Source organism: Eleutherodactylus coqui, chromosome 1, assembly GCF_035609145.1.
Source record: "Eleutherodactylus coqui strain aEleCoq1 chromosome 1, aEleCoq1.hap1, whole genome shotgun sequence".
Taxonomy (NCBI): domain Eukaryota; kingdom Metazoa; phylum Chordata; class Amphibia; order Anura; family Eleutherodactylidae; genus Eleutherodactylus; species Eleutherodactylus coqui.
In genome coordinates, this window is record NC_089837.1 from 120099315 (window position 1) to 120123102 (window position 23788).

Sequence of the window (23788 nt, forward strand, 5' to 3'; positions counted from 1 at the left end):
ATGAAATGCATGCGCAAAATACGCACATGTGAATGAACCCATTAAAATCAATGGATTCAATTCATTGCATATTGGGTGCACAAATTTGGACTGCGCACAACGCTGTGTAATTACGTCAGTGTGACACAGGCCTTAGGGCTTAAACAGACGACCGTATTGGTGCACATTTTTGTGTGTGTCAAACTCATGCCTGTAAAATGCGACAAAGCTAATCCATTGATATCAATGGGTTCGTTCTCATGAACATATTTTTCGAGTCCAAATCCTGTGTGAGAACAGATAGGACCTGTCCTAATTTTCTGCGTGTTACACAGAAGGCTGCCATAAAAGTCTATGGCAGGTTTAAAAATCAAGGTGAGCGGTGTGATCCTGCGGACAACCCTTGCTGTTGCAGCGAATATATTTGCATATATTCTCATCTGTTGAAGCCGCAGGGCTCCTTCACACAGGTGTGTTTGCGCATGTTTTGCACGCAGAACTACACTTGCACAAAACACAGACAATAGAACCTATTGATTCACTCGCATTGCCCATTCTTGCAAACACATCTCTATCGGGCAAATAAATGCGCAGCATCATCTATTTTTGTGTGCATTTGTGCACCAAAGGTCCCCATCGGAGTCTATGGGGGGGGGCACAAATGCGCAAGAACTATGTGTGAACATGCGTGAAAAATGGCGTAAATGCACAGCCACCTGTCAGGACACTATAAAATTTGCAGCTAATTGCAGTGAAGGCACAGCAGCCATTTCTAGGGTTCTATTCTTTGCACAAATACGCGCGCAAATACGGTTGTCTGAAGCTGCGCTGACAGTGTGCCTATTTGCACATCTATCCTTGAAATCACAAGCACTGCAGTTCATTCCCTGAACACGTCTAGTGACTAGAATACGCTCTGAATAAATGTGAGCCATGTGAATGATCTCTTGTTTTCCCGAGCTCCCAGAAGAAGTGCCCGGAGTATAGTAGCAGCTTTCATTGGTCCCCATGGTGCAATACAATGGGAAATGTTGCAATGTACTGAAAATGTTTGATATGACGAGTGCATTAATAGTTGCTTTACAAAGAGAAGGCATGTGCATATACTGTACAGTGCCAGCACTATTAGATACAGTATAGTAGCATCAATACCCATTGCTGTATGTACAAATATGTGCTGCAGAAATATAGTACCAGGAGTGATATTGCTATGAACCATTATAGCAAACTGGAAAACATGTACCCCTTGGAGCAGGTTCCCAACTCCAGTCTTCATGGACACAACAGGTCATATTTTCAGGATATCCTCTAGTAAGAACAGCTGTAGCACTGCCGATAATTACATCACCTGTGCAATACTGAGGAAATCCTGAAAACATGACCCGTTGGGGGGTCCCTGAGGACTGGAGTTGGGAAACACTGCCATAAGGCTTTGTTCCCACAAACGTATATCGGCCGCTGTTTTCACGGCTGGATGATATATGCTATGATCTGAGCAGAAAAAACTTGTGAATGGGCGCACAAATCTAACGTTTGTGCGCCTGTTAAGACGGCATGGGTCCCGCGTATACACGCCGAGGCCACCATGCCATTGCCTCTTCCCTCCTCTTTGCTGGCTCACCTCCTCTCTTCTCCCCTCTGTCTGGGAGGGGGCGGGATGGGGGTGGAGCTAAGCTCCTGATCCTTGTCTGCAGCCAGCAATGGGAGGAGGCAGGACGGGGCAGTGCTTAGCTTCGCACCCATCCCGCCCTCTCCCATTGCAATCAGTCAGAGGGGAGGAGAGAAGAGGGAAGGAGTTTAGCAGTCCCTTGTGCTAAAAAGTTGTAATTTTTTCCTTCTGCTTTGCTTAGATTCATTTGAAAACTGTGGGGCCAAAGTACACAGTACACCCCCTAGATGAATTCGCTAAGGAGTCTAGTTTTCGAAATGGGGTCATTTATGGGGGTCGTCTGTCGTTTTGGTCGCTCAGGGGCTCTACAAGTGGGCTATGGGGCCTAAAGCACCTCTCAGCTGTCATTCAATAGCTGAGTGCTGCCTCTGATTGGTCACAGTGCTCAGCCAATCAGAGGCAGCCCTTTCAGCAATAAAAACACTTCAGGGCAGTGGAGGGAGAAGAGACAGCTGGATGCGCCTGAGCCCCGGCAGCTGCAGAGAGGTGAGTATATACATTTTTTTTTTTTTTTTACACATTTTAGGGATGATTTTCAGGGAAGGGATTATATTTAAAGCCCTTCCCCTGAAAATCACTGCAGGGCTTGCCGGCAGCCCATTGCTTTCAATGGATCTGGCTGTAGCTTCGGTTCCATTAAATTCACTGAGAGAACATCGTGCTCCTCTACCACAGCTGTGCCAGAGGATCGTGATCTTCACTGTATGCTGTTGCTGCCGCCCCATTGAACACAAGGTGAAACCCCTGGATGTGACAGCATCCAGGGGTTTCACATCCAAAAAAGACGGATGCCGCAGTTACTTGCGTTTTAAAATCTGCTGCCCTATATTTACCGCATATATCGGGTATATGACCGCTGCCATTGAAAAGCATTGGTTCTTAATAGATGCGGGTCGCAAACGCAGGTAATATACGCACATAAAAACGCCCATCTGACTGAGCCCTAAATGAAGTACAATATGTGGCTAAAAACAATGTGAGAATCACTTGGATATGCAAAATCTTTATGGAGTTATTCTATGTTAAAGTGACACATGTCAGATTTCCAAAATTAGGCTTCGTCACTAAGTGGTTAATTTAGTCATGAAATTCGTTGCATTTATTGTAAGCTTTAAAAATAAAAAAAACACAAAATAACCGTGAGAGACGTCGTAAGGAGTAGAGATGAGCGAACATACTCGTTTAGGGCGATTTCGCAATCGAGCATCGCTTTTTTTCGAGTAACTGACTACTCGGACGAAAAGATTCGGAGGGCGCCGGGGGTGAGCAGGGGGGTAGCAGTGGGGAACAGGGGGGAGCTCTCTCTCTCTCACTCCCCCCCCCCCACTCCCCTCTGCAACCCCCCGCTCACCCCCGGCACCCCATGAATCTTTTCGCCCGAGTAGGCAGTTACTCGAAAAAAGCGATGCTTGATTGCGAAATCGCCCTAAACGAGTAAGTTCGCTGATCTCTAGTAGGGAGTTTTTCTAAAAAAGCAAGAAAACCTTTATCTTCTTGGCTTCCAATTAAACAAAACCTCTTGAACTATCAGGGTGTTGACCATGTTTCTTCATCTACAAAAAATAACACAAAAAAATGATTTGCCCTTTTTCAATATCTCCTACAACTGCATGCCACACTGTTTGATTTTTTTGATCTGTTAACAAAATACAAGACCATAGAAACCTGGAAAACAGGCTCTTGAATTATTACATTTATTGAGCAGACTATCAGCAAATTAAAGAATATCTGTTTCTTTAGTTATTCGCTCGACCGTTAGATACAATGTAATGATACTTAGATACACCTAACTGAACATAACCATGCCTGAGTGCAAACAACAAATCTAAATCACAATTGATAGTATTTTATGCCTAATTAATATAGTATACCATGAGGGTGAAGCAGTCACCACAAAGAAGCCATTCGGAGTGACAAATATGCAATAATAGGAGACATCTGGTGAATACTTTTTCGTATCACTCTTCTTGTAAGAAGGTTTTGTTCCTAATTTCAATCAAATGCTCTTAAACTACTACTGTACCATATGGTGCACCCGAGCAGTTTTCAGGAACTGTGTATTTTGCTAAATTAAGTAAGTATGGAGGCGATGTAGAGCTGAGTGTATAAACACACCAGAAATGACTACACGCTAACATAAGATATGCCAGTTGGAATGTTGGCAGAGTTTGATACATAGTTGGTGTTATGAAATATTATGTCTTATATAGAGAGGCACAGTGGTAGGGAATCAAGTGGTGCAATATGTGCGCCCCTTCCAATGCCTCGTAATCCAACACATTTTTTGTACTTTACAAACTTACACTAAATATTCAGCTAATTTAACTAAAATTTTTATAAAACTTCTTATACGTCATAGTTGTCATCTGTGGGGATCTGCGTGCTGAGACTCCCACCAGTTGCTAAAAAGAACAGGAAGAAGTGCTGATCTGAGCGTTGCGCCTTATTGATTGCCATTGGTGGTGCAGTGTACTGACTCCATATATTTCTATAGAACCTATGAGCTGCCTGGGCAAAGGCAGAAACGGACAAGTGGACATAGAGCTTAGATGAGCACTTCTGACACTTCATTTTAAACTTCTGACATGTCACTATGATATGTCAGAAGTGTTTAAAAAGATTAGTTCCACTTTAAGGGCTTAATCATACTGGCCCGTGTGACTGAGCCCTTACTGCAGGAAGAAGACGGCCGTACTTCAGGGCGAACGACTCCCCGCAGCGCCGAAGGAAGAACACATGACCGGCAATGAAGCCGGTCACATGTTCTTTTTTCCGGCGCTGCAGAGAGACGTCCGTCCTGAAGTGCGGCCGTCTTCTACCTGGAGTAACACGAGCGCCGATGCGCTCGTGTGACTAAGCCCTAAATATGTTGGTTTACAAGTTCAATAACAAGAACTTGTAATATTTGTTTTTCAATGTAAAATTAATAGTAACATGGTATCTAAGGCCGAAAAAAGACATATGTCCTTCCAGTTCAGCCTTTTACCCCCAATGTTGATCCAGAGGAATGCAAAAAAAAAACAAAAAAACTGGTAAAAGCTAATTTTCCCCATTTAAGGGGAAAATTCCTTCCTGACTCGAATCTGGCAGTTAGAATAATCCCCGGATCAACAACCCTACTGAAGAGATGCGAAAAAAACAGAGGATAGGCATTATAGTGACAGGGCTCCAGTGTACTATTACTGTGGCTGTTTGTAAAAGACCCCATGACCATTATAACTCAAAGTCATTGATCCCATACACAACATCCCTGGTTCTAAGATAGTAAAATGAACCGACTACCAGAATAGAACTTAGGAAAAACTAGAGATGCTCATGACAATTATAGAGTCAAACACATTGTCATAGTAAAGTAATAATAATACAAACATCATCATGAGCATGAAGAATACTTCAGGTACTGGTAAAAATCTGCTCTGTGTTCACTTACGCAAGGTTTACTGTTTCTATATCTTGCTTTATGAGACACAATTCATGTAGATAATACTCCTTATAAAAGCTGGCTGGGTCTGTAGGGACTAAGAGCAGAAAAGGTGGCAGGTGTCTAATAATGTAAAGTTATCCCTGCACACATGAAATGAATACCGGGGATGTACCAAGCAGTGAAGGTGGAACCATTTAATGATTTACATGACCTTTTCTCCTTGATTTACAGGGCAACATACCTGCTTTTAAATTATCTTCTTCAAGATGATGAGTACAAATCAGGAGGACGATACTTTGGGCACATTTCTCCAATATATTGAAGATATGGGGCTAAAGGCCTATGATGGCTTGGTAATACAAAATGCTTCAGACATTGCTCGAGAAAATGATCGCTTAAGGAATGAAACAAATTTGGCTTATTTGAAAGAAAAACATGAAAAACGACGAAAGCAAGAGGAAGTCATAAAACGGTAAATATGATTATTGACAACTACTTCCTTTAATGACCACATTATGTAGGGTTTGCATCTTTATGATGTGAACATGTTGCATACATGTTACAGGAAATATCCCTGCCTATGAATAAATATGCTTTCTCTCTGCGCTATAGCCAACATTGGAAGACAGCCAAGCAGCTATTATCACTCAATATTTCCAATGCTTTTAAGTGCTGGAACACATTTAACCCTTAAGATTACTTTTTTGATAAAAGGGAAAGAACATGCTATACTGAGAGATTGGACTGAAAAGAGCAGAATATCATGCCTGTTAAATGGAAATGATTCATGTACAGTGGATTTGATGATGAAAGTATGGAACAGTTTTAAGCAAATACTCCATGCACATTGCAGTTACACATTTTATGAATTAATTAAGATGTAACATGATGGACAGATACAGTTTTGTTTTATATGGAGGAGATTTTTATAATGGAAAGCTCAAGTCATTTGCAGGTATTTTATAAATACCTACAAATTAAGAATACGGTATTACACATGAAAGACAACATTATTTACTGTGAACCATAGAGTGCCTGCACACGAGAGGAAATTCTGCGGCGGGATTTCCCGCGGAATTTCCGCCCCTTGAAGCTGCCATAGGATTGCATTAACAAACGCAATCCCATGCAGACAACCGCGATTTGGCCGTGCGAAATGTCGCGCGTCAAACAAAGCGCGGCACACTCTATTTCACAGAGCCCCGCACAGAAACGTCACTCACCGGCCGACAGCTCCGCTTTGCGCATGCGCCGACTGCCCGGCATGAAAGAGCCGGGGCAGCGGGAGCAGGTGAGTGTCACACTGCTCTCTGCAGTTGCTCGGGTCAGGTCCCGCTGCGAGAATTCTCAAAGCCGGATCCAACCCGGCCGTCTGCAGGCAGCCATAGAGAGATAATAGATGAATTAATTGATATGCAAGTGGAAAAATGAATTGAACTTAGTTATATAAACAAGTAATGAGTTTGTAGTAAAGTTAAAGTGTACCTTAATTTTTAAACAGACTTTCTAAAATATACCATGTTCTCCTTTTCCTCTCATTTGTGATTGTCTGCACTCTGTTTCATGTCTATAAGTTCGAATTTTCAGGTGGTCTTCTCTATTTTTCTGCTGTTTGCAATGCACTTTTAGGGAGGGGGCATGAAGCAAGCCTAGCATTCTGCCAGTAGTTCACTGTCCTGACTTCCTTGCCTTTACTTCTCATGCTGCATTGCACTGTCTCTGGACCAATCAATAGAGAGGCACTATCTAATGCCCAGATGTCTGCTTGGACTTTCTTTCTAAATGGTTAAACCTATTATAATGGGAAGAGAAACATGGGAAGGGAAATGGCATCTATCTATTTCTATCTATCTATCTATCATCTCACATCTATCTATCTATCTCATATCTATCTATCTCATCTCTATCTATCTATCTATCTCATATCTATCCATCTCATATCTATCTATCTATCTCATATCTATCTATTTATCTATCTATCTATCTCATATCTATCTATCTATCTATCTGTCTACCTATCAATGCTGAAGCTGAGGTGAATAATTTGAGCTGGTGCTACACTGTGATGAATATGTTATAAGGATTTTATGACATGCTTGAGGCTTACATTTTGGATTTTTTTTTACTTTTAACAACCTACTACTACAAATCACTCTTTTCCCCGATACCTTTAGTAGTATGTGTACATCACATGAAATTATACTGTTGATTAAAGAACCACAGTATAAAAAAGAGGAAACCCTATTGATTAAAAAAGAGAGGATTATATATTGATTCTGACTATGAGTTTGAGTTGACATTCTGATTTATCTTGGTGTTATATATCTTCTTTGTGCTAAGCGTATTTTATCTTTAGTTATTCCTTCTCTATGAATGGCTATATACAAATAGTTTAGCTTGCCTATTCAGGGAAAAATCAAAAGTAGCAAAACAATCCATCTAAACTAAAAAGTCTATTCTGTCTAATTCTTTGTCCAAATTTGAAATAGCAGCAGTTGACATTGCTGCTCATGAGTCACTGGTATATTTAGTACAGGCAATGTGATATGATCACTTCTGAGTCAGTTTCCTTGTTAAATCTGCACATATTATCAACTTACTGAATTAATATAGACACTGAGTAACTGGCTGCCTGACATAAAGGATTGAACATAGAAAAAATGTCTTAAAGGGGATATCTGGGTTTGAGAAATTGATGGCCTATCCTCGGGACAGGGCATCAATATCTGATTGGTGGGGTCCGCTGCCTGGTATCCCTGCTAACTGACGTGTTTCCCTGAAAATAAGACACTGTCTTATATTCATTTTTGCCCTAAAAGAGGCACAGCATCTTGTTTTCGGGGGAGGGGGGCCTTATACTCACCTGGTCCATGGCGTCCCGATGTCTCGCGATGGTCTCCGGCAGCGCTGTGGCAAACTGCAGTGTCCTCCCCGTCTGTCATCTCTGCTTCTTATGGTGACGGGCTTTGAATATCCCACCTCCAGCAAAGCGGGCATTGAGATTGACTGATCGAGCACCAATCACAGCCATTCAGTGATGTCATTCACTTAGTGGTTGTGATTGGCTCATCAAGCGCCAGCTGTGATTGGCTGCTGGTGCTCGATTACCCCATCACAGCACTCGCTTTGCTGGAGGTGGGGTATTCAAAGCCCCGTCACCAGAAAGAAGCTGAGATGGCAGACGGAGAGGACACTGCAGTTTGCCGCAGCACCGCTGGAGACCATCGGGACACCGCAGACCAGGTGAGTATTGAGTTTTTTTTTAATGCAGGTTAGCTAGGTATTATTTTCGGGGGATGACTAATATTTCAAGCCTCCCGAAAACCGGGGTAGGTCTTATTATCGTGTAGGACCTATTTTCGGGGAAACACGGGTAGCTGATTGAAGGGGCCAAAATACTCATCAAAGTGCTGCGGCTGCTTCAATGTTTACACCTGAGTATGATTCTGTGAGTGCTTAGAGTGCCGTACTTTTCATACTGTTATTCTGAGTACTGCAGGTTTGTTCCATGCAATTTAAAAATGTGGTGTTCTGAATACAAATAGAATCATACTCAAATGTAAACATTGAAGCAGAATTAGGACTCGGACGAGCACTACTACCTTTTCAATCAGCTAATCGTTGGGGGTTGCGAGTGGCGAATCCAATATTGATGGGTACCCAGATGGTAGGCCATGAATTTCTCAAACCTGCATAACCCTTTTAACCATATTCTGCTATATGTGTGCATCAAGCACTTCTATATGTCAAGATTTGATCAGATTTGTGGAGTAATCAGCAGCACACAAAATATGGCATCTGATGCCTCCAGCCTACCACTAAGGCTGGAGCTGCTGCCAGTTTATTATTTTGTGTGCTGCTGACTACTGCACAGAGCCAGGTCCCTGGTGAATAGCACTAGCGCCTGAGCATAGAAAGGGAACTAAGGTTAGATGCCAGTACCCTGATTAATTAGGGGGCTTTACAACCTTAGCAATCTTTGGAATACTTTGTTTTAATTATCGTTAATATTGTATAATTATATTTTAATGATTCACTCATTTTTTATACAATGTAACAATATCACATTTCATCAAATGATTTAGCTATGTATACTCATATATCTGCACACTTTTTCCCCCCCTTCTCCCCTCCTTTCCTTTCCCCCCCCCTTTTCCTTCCCTACCCTCCCCCAGTTCACTGAATTTATTCCCATTAACAATACTTTTCCACTTCATTCATAATACGCTCACACTAATTCAAATTTTTGATATAATTCCTTTACTTATAATTTATTAATTAATTAATTTTCTTTAGTAATCCTTGCCATTCAACCAGTAACCAGTTATACTATAATTATACATTATCTAATGTCATCACACCTATTCATATTCATATTGCTAATCCATTGCCACCCAGCATGCTTAATTTTTTTTTTTTTTTTTCCCTGCTGCAATAGCTCTATGCTATGGCCGTTTTAAACTGAACCGAGTCTATCAACCGGTCATGTGATCCCCCCCAGCAATGCTGTTACTATGCTGGATATATAAACACGCCCCCACTGCAGCCCCACGCCCCCATCCCCTTGTTACTCCTATAATCGCCATAGCACGGCACGCTATCTGTACGTGCCCACGCTGGCTAGGGCTATTACGCTCCATTCTGTCCCACGTGACGGCCCCGACCTGCAAACATCCACTTAAACACACTGGATGACGCGGCACGCCACCGCTGCGTGATTACGTCACACGCTAGCCCCTCCCTTACTATGACGCGGAGCGCCACTCCCACGTGACCGCAACGTACCTCCAAACACGCCCCCTATGCCGTTCCCCAGCATCAAACCCCCATCTCACTTTGATCTACCGCTCGTTTTTCACTCACTACTGAGTGAATCGCTTCCATAAGCTTCTTGGCACCCTTATACCACCGACACTCAGATTACAGTTATTCACCACTTTTTTTTCCTCCCCCTCCTCCCTCCTCGCCACGTCATGCATCTTTGCAACAAACCCCGCCCACATAATGGCGCCGCCCGCAGATGACATGAACGCTTTCATTTTCGTTTTGACTATAAATGTGAGTACATGTTTCATGTTTTATGTATTTTATGGCTTGAGAAAGGTGTCATTGTGACACCGAAACGCGTTGCCTTATCACCAATAAAGAACCTTGGATTTATCTAGTACACCGGCGTGTACCATCTTCTGTGATTGGAGTCTACACTTCAAGGAGGGGGTTTCTGTTCCCACACACCCCCCTCCTCCCCAGTAAGTGTCTTTCTTATGCTACCGCTTCCCTTTAAGCCTACTGCTAAAGGAAAAGCGTTCTTCATATAATACTAAGTACCTTGCAGCGCGGTGACATATATTTTTCTAACATAGTGTATTATAAATTTAAAAATGTGGTGTTCTGAATACAAATAGAATCATACTCAAATGTAAACATTGAAGCAGAATTAGGACTCGGACGAGCACTACTACCTTTTCAATCAGCTAATCGTTGGGGGTTGCGAGTGGCGAATCCAATATTGATGGGTACCCAGATGGTAGGCCATGAATTTCTCAAACCTGCATAACCCTTTTAACCATATTCTGCTATATGTGTGCATCAAGCACTTCTATATGTCAAGATTTGATCAGATTTGTGGAGTAATCAGCAGCACACAAAATATGGCATCTGATGCCTCCAGCCTACCACTAAGGCTGGAGCTGCTGCCAGTTTATTATTTTGTGTGCTGCTGACTACTGCACAGAGCCAGGTCCCTGGTGAATAGCACTAGCGCCTGAGCATAGAAAGGGAACTAAGGTTAGATGCCAGTACCCTGATTAATTAGGGGGCTTTACAACCTTAGCAATCTAGGGACTATATTAGGTTAGCCTGACTAAAAAATTGTCAGGAATCCAAGACAGATTGTTGTCAGAATCTTAACAAAAGCCCTAGGTGAGCCTCTGGTAGCAATTTCTGGTGGTCTAGAAATAGACACTAGTGCATGTGCAGCACAAATCGCAACCGCATTAGGCATTCTGGATGGACGATTTCTTGGTTGCGTAGCGTTATAGACTCATAATTGACATTTTATTATTGAGTATGCAGACGCTAGTCATGTCTGATCTTATGTAGTTCGTACAAGTAATCCCATTGGTGACGAAATAATTTATGGGATTAAGTCTCTTATAAATAGAGAGTCGCAGATCCTGATTGTACCCTGCGGCTCTATGTGTTCGTTAACACTGCTCCTGATGAATCGCGTGAGCAAGGAAACGCGTTGAGCACTGTATATATAGAGAACAGAACCAAAAAAGGAGATCATCTGTCTCTTTTCATTAATCTAATAATTCTCAAAGGATCATAGACACTTTATTTACTCAACTCCTGTATGTCTAGCAACCAGTATAAGTGAGCGCATAAACATCACTGGTGCGCTCTTACTCACAGAAAGGGATGTGGAACTAACCCAGAGATCCACAAAAGAGTCTATAAACACTTCACAACTGATTGTCCTTAATAAAAAGTTGGTGAAGATGACTCATGCGATATACAGTGAATAATGAAATGCATCATCTGCATACGTAATTAATAGAGATGAGCGAGCGTACTCGGAAAAGCACTACTCGCTCGAGTAATTTGCTTTATCCGAGTATCGCTGTGCTCGTCCCTGAAGATTTGGGTGCCGCTGCGGCTGACAGGTGAGTCGCAGCGGGGAGCAGGGGAGAGCGGGCGGGAGAGAGGGAGAGAAAGATCTCCCCTCCGTTCCTCCCCGCTCTCCCCTGCTCCCCGCTCCGTGCCGGCACCCGAATCTTCAGGGACGAGCACAGCGATACTCGGATAAAGCAAATTACTCGAGTGAGTAGTGCTTTTCCGAGTACGCTCGCTCATCTCTAGTAATTAACAGTTCTTTTACTAAAGCCTTCTCTCCTTACTAAGATTTTTTAAGCATATTATTTATTAAAGGTTAAGTTTTATATAAAAAAAGAAATAAAACTAGGATTTCAATACATTTGTCCTGAAGACGCATACAGTAACTTTAAGCTCCTCCTCTTAAATGAAAAATGTGTAGCAGGGCCTCTATCTGTCATGTGACATTTATATTATTGGTGTCTTCTTTTATGGTGAAGGGGCTTTTTGTGCCCTCACCAGAGCGCAGGTGCATCTGCTACCACTGCACCCCTATAGCTCCTATAGCTATGCCCCTGATGCAACCAATAATAAATAGGAGGATACTTCATGGGTAAATACATGTTTTTTAGGTTCATGCAATTGTACATGTGATTTAACTTTTTAAATATTCTGAGCCTTATGCACAAAATGTGAATATATTCAGATTATATAAAGTGCTCCTAGAGAGGCCTGCTCTTCCAGGAGGAAGTAATCTGCCTTTTATAATGCTTCCTCCTGGGCATCCATCTGGGCTTGGTTACCTAGGATCAGCATATACTTAACCAAGCAACCTGACCTGGAAATTCTGTCTTTGGATGGAAGTCAAGCATGACCTTGCAAATACTCGATCAGCTAATGAGGGAAGAGCATTCTGCTCAAGTCATAAAGAGATCTTTATGACTTAATGTTTTTGGTTTCCACATTGTGTGCAGGGCTTGTGCTTCCATGTCCTCTTTAAAGGGAACATGTCATCACCTTTGAGCCCCCTAAACTATGCTATGGGACTCAAAGGAGAGGGAACAGGGAGTCCGGGGTGTTTCATACTCACCAGATGCCCGGTTCCAGTTCTGTGTCCTGGCAAAGCTGGGGTGCAACAGCCACTTATCTCTTTCTGTGCGCACATTTATCTCTATGCGGAAAGAATCAAGCTACTGCTACATACCCGCTTTGGAGGGACATAGTGCGGGAATAGATGCCTTGTGAGTATGAAACATAGCTCCTCAGGCTTCCCATTATCTCACCTTTTAGCCCCATAATGTAGTTAAAGCAGCTCATACTTCATGGCAGATTTCCTTTAGGGCTCATTCAGTTGGCTTTACTGTATTTTAGGCTGTCCATTTATTCCATGGACCTAACACAAACTCATAATATCCTAATAGGCTATTCACATTGCCTTTTTTTGAACACATACCAATATTCTGTGTGAAAAAAATAACTGCATGTCCTCTTCCCTTCCATTTTTATGGACAAGATGATGGTATGCCATGTATAAGCCTCAAAAAAAATTGGTCCAAACATGCCCATAACTACGTGAATAAGCTGATTAAGCAAATACCAACATAACCACATGACACTACATTTGGGTTCTCAACAAATAGTGATGAGAGAGCTTTTAAAAAGTTTGGTTTGGACTGTACGCCAAACTTTTGGTTTGGCTTAGTCAAAGTAGTTTGAACCGAATCAGACATTCACCAAAACCCCTAACACTGTCTAAGAGCCATAGAAGCCCTGTATAATACTCTTGGAGTGTTACATGGGGCTGTTACAGTTCTTAGACAAATAAGAAAGATGGAATAATACCTCCACAGTGCCACCTATTGGAAGGCAGTATTCCTTCAAGCCAAAGTTAGACTCTTTATACAAGCCTTGTAACATAACAGGTGCTCTCCCTAAGGAGAAAAGATAGCAGTTCTTAGACAATGTTATACATCAGTGTTCAGGACTAATGTTGAGCAAACTGAACTAGTAGAACCCTGTTTCCTGTAGAACTCTGCTAAAAGTTCAATGTGATTCGCAAAAAAAACCAAAAAACTTTTAGCTTTAACTTTTAGTTCGACCCAGAAAAGGGTTCTACTGGTTCAATATGCCCAACACTATCAATGAATTTAAAGTTATTCAGTGTCCACATTACTTCATGTATAGAAAATTACCCCCCTTTATGTTACTTGCTCACTTTTATAAACAATAATTGCAAATACATGGCCAAATTGAGAGATTTCCAGGACTAGAAGAGGTTACAAAAAGGATATAAATTTGCAGATACCATTCAGAGGTTAAAGGGAATGCTGGGAATTGTAGTTTCTCAACAGGTGGCATGACAGAGACTACATAATTCTACATCACAGCTCAATTAGAGAATTGCCTTTGGAGTCTTTATGGTTCTTTATGGCCCTTTTCAATGACTGCATCTCTATCCTAGTCCTCACTGTTAAATAAATCTTGTGAAACCAAATGCTCGGTGCAATTAGTGAACAATTGTTGCATGACAAACCCTTCTCATATGCTAAGCGACTTTCCTTTCAAAGTTGTTTTACATTTGTTGAATATTGAATTATACTAAGGACGTTCCTCTTAGGACCACTGCCGGTTTTTATTACTTTGTTCTTTCAGTAATATCCAAGAAAAATGAGAGCTCTTATCCCTTTTATTTAATTTACTGTGTATTTTATTCTCTTTCTGAGACTCCTGGGAGGTTTGTTATTTTTTATAGATTCCAATCCTCAGACTTTAATGTAGTATACTAGTATTCTCACTCTTAAAAAAATGAAATTTAGGTGAAGCTATATCTCCATAGCTTACAAGCCATAGGCCCAGTAGTCTTCAATTCATTATCATTTTAATCACAGTTCACCACAGAAGGCCAGACGTGTAGTGGGAAATGTTCGGTAATGACAAGTAATAACACTGCTAAGTCATACTTGAGGTCCCATGGATCACTCTAATAAGAATTTAGTGGCAAGTAGTTAATGACTTTTGTATAATTTTATTTATAATGTCCTCTTCTCACATACACACCCTGGGATCAATTTCCTCGAAAGCCAAATAACCTATCAGTATACATATTTTTGGAGGCGTACCTATAGGAAACTCATGCACACACAGGGAGAATGTGTAGACAACATGCAAATGTTTTTTGAGTGTTAGGTGTTTTCACACAGGTGACAAAGTTTGCGTGATTTTGCCCCAACGCGATAGCACGAGGAAATGCATGTATGCGAAGCCCATGCTTTCCAATGGGTTCCTTTACATTAGCAATGTTTTCTCTGATGCTGTCTTGCGAGGAAAAAAAATCGCGGCATGCTCTATCTTGCCGCGATTTGTGATTTTTTTTTTTGTAGTCCAAGGTACCCTATAGAGCCTTTGTTTTTGGCGTATCACAACACACAAAATTGCGTTTTTGTGTGATGTGACCTTAACATTAGAAAATAAGCCCTAGCTGCACTCCATAAAAGAAACAAAAAACCTTACCTAGCAGGCTGGCTCCAGGTCGTCCCACTGCTCTCTGGAGCTCTTCCATGCATCCTGCAGTCCTCGTTTGCCCACAGAGGTTGCAGAATTCATTAATCCCACGTCCAGGAAGCGATGGCTGTGATTGGTTTATCCAGCACTACATTGATTGGCTGAGCTGCGGCCAAAGAACCAATCAACAGTCAGAGCGTTGTGGAGGTGGGATTTACAAATTTGCTGAGCTGCTGCATTGATTGCCCAATTCATAAATCCCGCCTCCACAATGCAATGGTTGTGATTGGTTCTTCGGCCACTGATCATAGAATCAATGTAGTGCTGGATGAACCAATCATAGCCATTGCCTTGGTTCATTGAGCTCTGCATTGACTGGCTGAGCAGCGCTGGATGAACCAATCAGAGCCATCACTTTATGGAAGCAAAATTTATGAATCCTGCAACCAGGAAGTGATCTTCTGTGGGCGAACGAGGACTGCAGGATGCATGGCAGAGCTCCGGAGAGCAGTGAGAGGACCCGGACCCAGCCTGCTAGGTAAGTGTACCTTTTTTTTCCTTTTTTTAATGGAATGCAGCTAGGGCTTATTTTTTGCTTAGAGCTTAACCATCTCATGATAAAATAATACAAATTTATCACAGACAGCAAAAATGCGCGATGTATCGCTGACACTACAAAATTATAGGGACAAAGCTGCAATATTGACGCAATTATGTAGCAGTGATATTACTGTCGCCCGTGTAAAAGAGGCCTTAAAATGATACCAAGATTCCCGAGAGGTGGGAATGCAAGGGAGAAAGCCAAGGAAGTGGGCAGTAGTAAGAGCACTCTTCTGGATGAGTATTGCTAATGTAAGGTAATGCAAACAATTTGTATGCATAGTACGCTCATGGTTTTGGTCTGTGTGATCTGGCACAACTCCAATATTATATTAATAGGTTGTTCAATGATTGGCTATTTTGGGCCAGAACAATCTGCTGGGTATTGGTGGTTCGACTGACCATTTTTAGAGGGCACATGACAAACTAGGATCTCTGGGGTAAGGTGCATTCTAGAAAATAAAAGAGAAGAAAAGTAATGGCCCTGGCTAATACCAAATTGTGTAAAGTGAGATATATCTTGCCCCACCTGTGGGCAATGGAACATGCTCTTTATGTCTGCCAAAGACGTCCAGCTCTGGCCTCCTGTCTGTCCTTCTATGCTGCTTGAAGGGTGTGTGCAAATACATGTCTGCAGTCTTACAGGCCAACATGTGTCCTGCTATTCTGTCCTCTTCTAATCATGGAGTACCTTTGATTATATCAGTCACCTTCCCCCTAAGTAAGGTGCCTAAACTTTTGGTCTGATTTGTCCTGTCGAAAATGTAATTTATTAGTCCTAACTTCTTGGTTACTGGATTTACTTGACTTTTCTGCATTCTCCATTCCTGACCTTGGCTTACTGTAATGACCATTCTCCTGTCTGCTGCCTACTCCGATTGCTGGCTTATTTGTACCATGCTGAATTTGCGTTGTGTGCCCTGAATTCTGGCTTTGTTTGCTAGTTAAATTCCGGTGCTCGCCTCAATCTGGATTTGTCGGACTCTGTTCACACTCTCGGGTACTGCACTCCGGTCTACTGTAGCGCCAGCTGACATAAAACTGGGACCACTTCCATTGTCATGGCCAGGGGACTGTACAGCAAAGCCCAGATCTCAACTGGATGGGTGAAAGGGTGAAGACTTGGGTTCCTAAGGTGTCATCTCTGGATTTGGCCCAATAGTGATAACTTGATCCTCATATTATATGAAAACCAGGTTAGCAAAATAAAGCCAAGAATACCCCTGGGAACAGTGATGACACCCTATTAATGGTGAATTTAAGTGTTTTATTTAGCATTGAAGGGAACATTTTCCACAGACAGTTGTCCCTACAACAAATAATCATGTGACACAGTAGCAGTGCCATCTAAAGTCCAAATATCACAAGTAAATAGAAGTCCTTGATGTTGAAAAATACTTTGTTTATTTCTTATGTTTTGTTGTTTTAGTCAAATCTGGGCGATAGACAATATGGCTAATTGCGCTAATTAGTTGTCACGCAGGGTCGCAGGCAGTAGAATGGCAAGAATGTTTAGGTAGGGATATGTGCATATGAAGACCAGGTTAGCAAGATAAAGACAAGAATACTACTGTGAACAGTAATGACATATACAACCCTACAGTGGGGAATTGAGGTGTCTTATTCTGCACTTGTCTTTGCCTGATAATGACAACCTGTGTGGGAGCAGTAATGGGGTTCCTGATAGTTATCATTTCACACAGTTTTTCCAAAAACAAACACCTTAGTAAACTTTTTAACACGATAGTAATAGATCAAAACTTAAGGTCCTGTACTAACAGAGGATAAGGAGGAGAACTGAATTCCCAGTGTAAATTACCCATAACCATTGATCTAGCTATAGGGGGTCATTCACACGGGCAAATACAAATTTTGATTTGTGAAAAGTGTACGGTTTTCACTGTGTCTGTGAGTGTTGCACGCGTTTTTGATGTGAGGGTGTTTTTCATGTTCGTATTGCATGTGCATTTAGGACGACTTCACATGGGCGTATTTGCACATGTATCTGTGCGTGTAAAATTTAGCCCTCAATGCGCAAAGAATAGAACCCATTAATTTCAATGGGTTCATTCTCATTTATCGATTTTGCATGTGCATTTTTCGCACACAGAAAAAAATAGAACTGTCTCTATCTTCCTGAACATTTGCACACGATAGGTCCCCATAGAAGTCTATGGGAGGTGCGCATATGCGTATGCAATTCGAAACAGGATGCTTGAAACACTGCGCAATTCCGTAAAAAAAAAAAGAACAAATCAGGAACTCATTAGGCCAAATAGCTGCTACACGCAAACGAACATGCCCTGCATGTGTAAAAAGTACATTAAAGTACGTTGGAATGCACGCAAAAAAGACTCATTCAAAGGGAAAATACGTTGTGCTGAGGAGTGTGCAAAAACGCCTGTGTGAAGCTGGCCTAAATCAGGTCACTATTTTCCCCACCGTCTCCTGGCAACATATACGCATGCAACTAAGTACTTGCTGCGCTTATTCATGATCCCATAGACGTTATTGGACAATTTCAGTGCATAATTAATAGGATTGATAATAGGACATGCTGCGTTTTCTCGATACAAATGATTCATCCACAAAAAAAAAACAGTCATCTAAATACACTAATGCAAATCAATCATGTTGTATGCTGTCCGTATGACATCCGTAAAAAATACAGACGTAATACAGCCAGAGAATATGCCCATGTGAACGGCCCTAATGCTAATATACAAAATGAGGCAGCTCGGACTGGGCGAAAACGTGTGTAAGTGGGTAAAAAATTGGCTCAATGATAGAAAGCAGAGGGTGGTAATAAATGGTTCGTACTCTGATTGGACCACAGTCACTAGTGGGGTGCCACAGGGTTCAGTATTAGGCCCCACTCTGTTCAACATATTTATCAATGACCTGATAGAGGGACTGCACAGCAAAATATCAATATTTGCAGATGACACAAAATTATACAATATAATTAATGCAACGGAGGACAATGTGTGGCTACAAACGGACCTGGATAAGCTGGGGGCTTGGACAGGAAAATGGCAAATGAAGTTCAATATTGAAAAATGTAAGACTATGCACATGAGAAGGAGAAACGGATGTCACCAGTATTCACTTAATGGGGTACCGCTAGGAAAAAGTGATATGGAAAAGGATCTGAGGGTATTAGTGGACTATAGACTAAACTGGAGTAACCAATGCCAGTCAGCTGCTGCAATGGCAAATAAAGTCTTGGGGTGCATTAAAAGAGGTATAGGGGCGAGGGGCGAGAACATTATCCTTCCATTATATAAGGCACTAGTCAGACCTCACATGGAATACTGCGTACAATTCTGGTCACCGGTGCTCAGGAAAGATGTCACACTGCTTGAGGGGATTCAAAGAAGGGCAACTAAACTAATACATGGAATGATGGGACTGGAATACCCAGAAAGGCTATCCAAATTGGGGTTATTTACTCTAGAAAAAAGAAGGTTAAGGGGCGACCAAATAACCATGTATAAGTACATGAGGGGACAATACAGGGATCTCTCCCATGATCTGTTTACACCCAGGACCGCGACGGTAACAAGAGGACATCCGCTACGATTAGAGGAAAGTAGGTTTCATCACCAACATAGAAAGGGGTTCTTTACTGTAAGAGCAGTTAGACTGTGGAACTCTCTACAGGAGGAAGTGGTGATGGCAAAATCAATAGAGGAGTTTAAAAGGGGACTTGATGTCTTTCTGGAGAGGAAGGACATTATAGGATAAATCTTAGGTTAATTGTCAATCTGGGTATACAGGCAGGTAGGAACTATTAGGGGTTGATCCAGGGAACAGTCTGATTGCCATTAGGGAGCCCCAAAAGGGCTAATTGGCTTCTGCCCTTGGGTTTTTTTTGCCTTCCTCTGGATTAACACAGGAGGATAGACAGGCTGAACTAGATGGACATTGTCTTCATGCAGCCTTACATACTATGTTACTATGTATATTACCTTGGAGGGCTTTAAAAAAAAGAACATGCTTGCGCCCGTTTTTGCATGCGGGAATAAAATCCATTGTTTCAATGGGCTTATTCTCACCTCTTTTTTTTTGCACCCGTGGGCGCAAAAAAATAGGACCTGCTCTATTTTGTGCGTATTAGCGCACCAAAGAGCCCCATAGAGGAGTATGGAAGATGCACAAACACACACATCCGCACACCCAGGTATGCGCTAAATGCTGCACATACCAGCGGTCGCTAACACTGTGTTAGTCTAAACAGCATTTTAAATCAAAATGGAGTGATTCCCCATGTGAAGGAGTGGTGGCTGCGCAAATATGCACAGGCATGTGCGGGAAAATATACTCATTGGCCAAAAACACGTGGAAGTATGCGCAACTATACTCACTGTTACGGAGCGTAGATGCGCACAAACTTTCTTTTTTTATTGGGCTGTTCAAAAATGATTTTATAAAAAACCGCAGGAACACAGGTCCTATCTTTTCTCGCCCATACTATTAACGGGTGAGAATACTGCTAATGAAAAAGAAACCATTATAATCAATGGTCGCATAATGGGCCGAAAAAAAAACGCCCATGCGAAGGAGCCCTCCACTATGCAAAAAAACTGCGCAGGAGCGAGCGTATTGCGACATACGCTTGTCTGTCGAAGCAGACTGTTCTGTAGCATTTCAAGTCAGAAAGCACAGTCTATCGCTACGTGTGATCTAGTTGGCAACAAGCTCTTTGATACACTCCAGTATATAGTGGAGCTGAGTGATACAGAATGGCATACTTATAGTTAACACATTAGCTGCTGGTCCAGTAACCAGAGAGCAGACTGATGTATTTCTGTGTCTCCTGGGATAACCATTGTTACCTAACTGCTATGTTACAGTTCTGTCATCACGCCAATACGCCTTTTGTCCATTTTCCCTCTTTCATATTTCATATGTTCTTGCAGATTGCTCCCCCTCCCACTTACTACAAATGAAATGCCAAATTGAAAGCCTTGTGCCTGCTCATTATTTGTAGTAAACAGCCAGATGCTCTGGGGGTGGCGCACGGTTTGACAGCGCTGCATGACTGCTTAAAAGAACAACACAGGAGACACAAACGTTCTTTATGAGGCTTTTCTCTAACATTCACTCCCAATACCTGGAGAAATAACATCAGATTGTCAGTGCAAGTTATCTGTGTGAGTGGATGGGTCGGACGGTTCATTGCTGTCAGGTATGTCCATATTTATTAATGTCTGCTTATTTATTTTGCTGAGTAGTGTAGAATAAAAATAAACAATCTGAATGTTTTGTTACAATTGAACATAATGGGATGCAATGGTTTTATAGAAGCATGCTGTGAACCATACATGTTCTTGTATATGTACTACTGTAAGATAGCCACTAGCAATAGATATTAGCTCCTGTTGACCTTATTTTGAGAAGGTCAGTCAATGGTCAAAGGGGTCTTGATTGCATGTGTCCACCGGGCATCATAGGTATTACATACTAGTTGCTGGTCTTTCTGAATTAAATGTGAAACAGTCCAATGATTTGTTTGCCAGGGTGCCAGAAGTGTCTGCTTTTTGCCTTGCTCCGTTAATAAGGTGCAAATTAATGAGGGCGACAGTCTGCCAGGATACAGTATCTTGGTTGGTGTCGTGGGAAGAGGTGCTGTACTGTCTGTAGTCTTGGACATAAATATGAGTTACAGGCATATAATGAAGATCATATATATATATATATATATATATATATATATATATATATATATATATATATATATATATATATATATGTGTGTGTGTGTGTATGTATCCTGCCTATATGTATGAGTTGGAACAAACAGCAGTCTTCAAGATCTGCGCTCAGAGGGCTTATTCAGACGAGCGTATGTGTAAATGCGTTCGCTGGTACGGAACGTATTTTCGCATTAACGAAGTAAGGAGATGGCAAGAAGCAGGCTGATACGTCCGTGCTAGCAGATAGATCAGTTTTTTTGTGATTGAAATGCCCGTTACACCCTTGACGTGGATTAGAATAGCAATTAAATGCCAAATTAGGGGCGCCTTCTTTTCCCTGCGTTGGACGTAACTCCCTACCACTCACTTTTTTTGGAGTTGCCATAGAAGTCTATGGCAGCTTTCTGCGTAACATGGATAAAGATAGGACAGGTCCTATTTTTTCACGAACGAAGATTTTGCGCGAAAAAAACACGAATCTATAGAAATCAAAGGCATCGCTTTGCCATGTTTATATGCGGAAATACATTCATCTGAATCCGCCCAGAAACCATTTTTTTGTATACTAGTGCGTTAGTAGAGCATTTCATGTGTTCTGCTGTTTATTCTGTATTTACAGCAATACTGTTAAAGGGTATTTCTTTATTAGATGTAAAAATAAAAAAAGTTGTAATGTCTAAAAAAAAATCTAAGGTCTAAAAGCAGTAATTGGTCCTTGTCTGGGAACACTGTTGTATGAAGCATTGTTTCCTTCCTTGAACTTGTCCATACAAGCAGCTCTGTAAGGACTGGATGCATATATGCTGTAGATCTCTGTGGACATATCCCTAGGATACAGCTTATGGAGACAACCTATATGTGTGGCACGTAACAAACGTAGTGCGGCAGCAGCAGAGCATCCTGACACCAGGGTATTGGAACGCTATTGCTACAGGCGATACATTCAGGGAGCTGGAGCACTAGATTTCAGTGAATTTTATTATTACAGTATATTAAGAGCTTTGAGCACTATGTTCTGAAATGTACTGTGGATACTTAAAAAAAAATGTTTGAAGCTATACTAACCCCTTAAAGGCTGAACTAGCAGAACATACCAGAAGAAAAAGCGCTGCATGCAACGTTTTTTCTTCCGTCCAAAAGCCGGGCATATTGGCAGAAAGCGGGTGGCCCTCATATAGTCAATGCCATCTGTCCAGCGCTGCTTGGATCCGCCCAGAGACAGAACCATTCAGCCGCGGAGATTCCCCTTTCCTGCTCTGTAAACGTAGCAGCAAAGCAGAATCCCCAATGCAGATGTGTAACCACCCTTAATTATATTCTCACCAAATTTCTAGTTAGTATTAGAATTTTCAAAAACAATGTACAAAATGTGGCATCAATGTTGCAGATTGCCATCAAAGTTGAACAACTGCCTGTTTATACTGAGCAAGAAGTTGCTCACTGGTTGCTTTGTTTCCACTCACTGAAACAAAGTAACTATTGACTGGGCAATTTCTCACTCAGTACCCTGTTAGATCCTGCATGTAAAAGGGATAAACATCACTTAAAATTGCTCATGTGAGTGATTTTTCAGCCAATAGTTGGCCCGTCTAAAATTACCCTCAGGGCTTATTCACACGAACGTATATCGGCCGGCGTTTTCATGGTCAACTGATATACGCTTCCATCTAAGCAGTTCCCCCCCTTACTTCCCCCTCACTGGCTCTCTGCCTCTCTCCTCCACTCTGGCGTTTGCAATGGGAGGGGGCGGTGTAGAGCTAAGCTTTCCTCTGTCCCGCCCACTCCCATTGCTGGCTATAGACAAGGGGCGGGAGCTTAGCTCCGCCCCATCCTGCCCACTCTCATTGCAAACCTCTCGGAGAGGAGGAGAGAAGCAGAGAACCGGTGAGAGGGAGGTAAGGGGGGACTGCTCAGATGGAAGCATATATCGGCCAGCCTATGAAGTTAGTTTGGCTGACCTTATCAGGATGAGCACCCTGCTTTTATGCAGAGGATCCCCACTTTCCCAGATTAGTAAAGGGCAGGTGTCCTTCCATCTTTACCTGGAAAGGTGTAATTGGTCTATGCAACATTATGACAGTTGTGGTTTTGTTTGGACACCATCTTGCGTCCGTGCTGAGGCGTAGCGCTTTAGTGCACTGCATGGACGTAACACACTGCTAAATACTGTGTGGAAACTTGTCAACCCCCTTTCTTCCAGAATTCTGGCTTAAAAATGTCCTAATTGCGCAAAAATTTGCAACTTTTGGATCTTTCTGCACCCTGTAGTTTTCTAAAAGTGGGCATAGCCTCACGGGCCCTCTGAATTTAATATAATTG

At 42.0% G+C, this 23788-nt stretch overlaps 1 protein-coding gene across 1 annotated transcript in view; it reads left to right on the forward strand.

Annotated features, from left to right (window-relative positions):
* Nucleotides 1–23788, forward strand: part of NYAP2 (neuronal tyrosine-phosphorylated phosphoinositide-3-kinase adaptor 2) — a 152830-nt gene that overhangs the window by 21204 nt on the left and 107838 nt on the right. Inside the window, exon 2 of the mRNA XM_066589641.1 lies at nt 5304–5544. Within this exon, the coding sequence (XP_066445738.1) occupies nt 5339–5544 (206 nt within the window). The 5' untranslated portion in view covers nt 5304–5338. The remainder of the gene's footprint in view (nt 1–5303; nt 5545–23788) is intronic.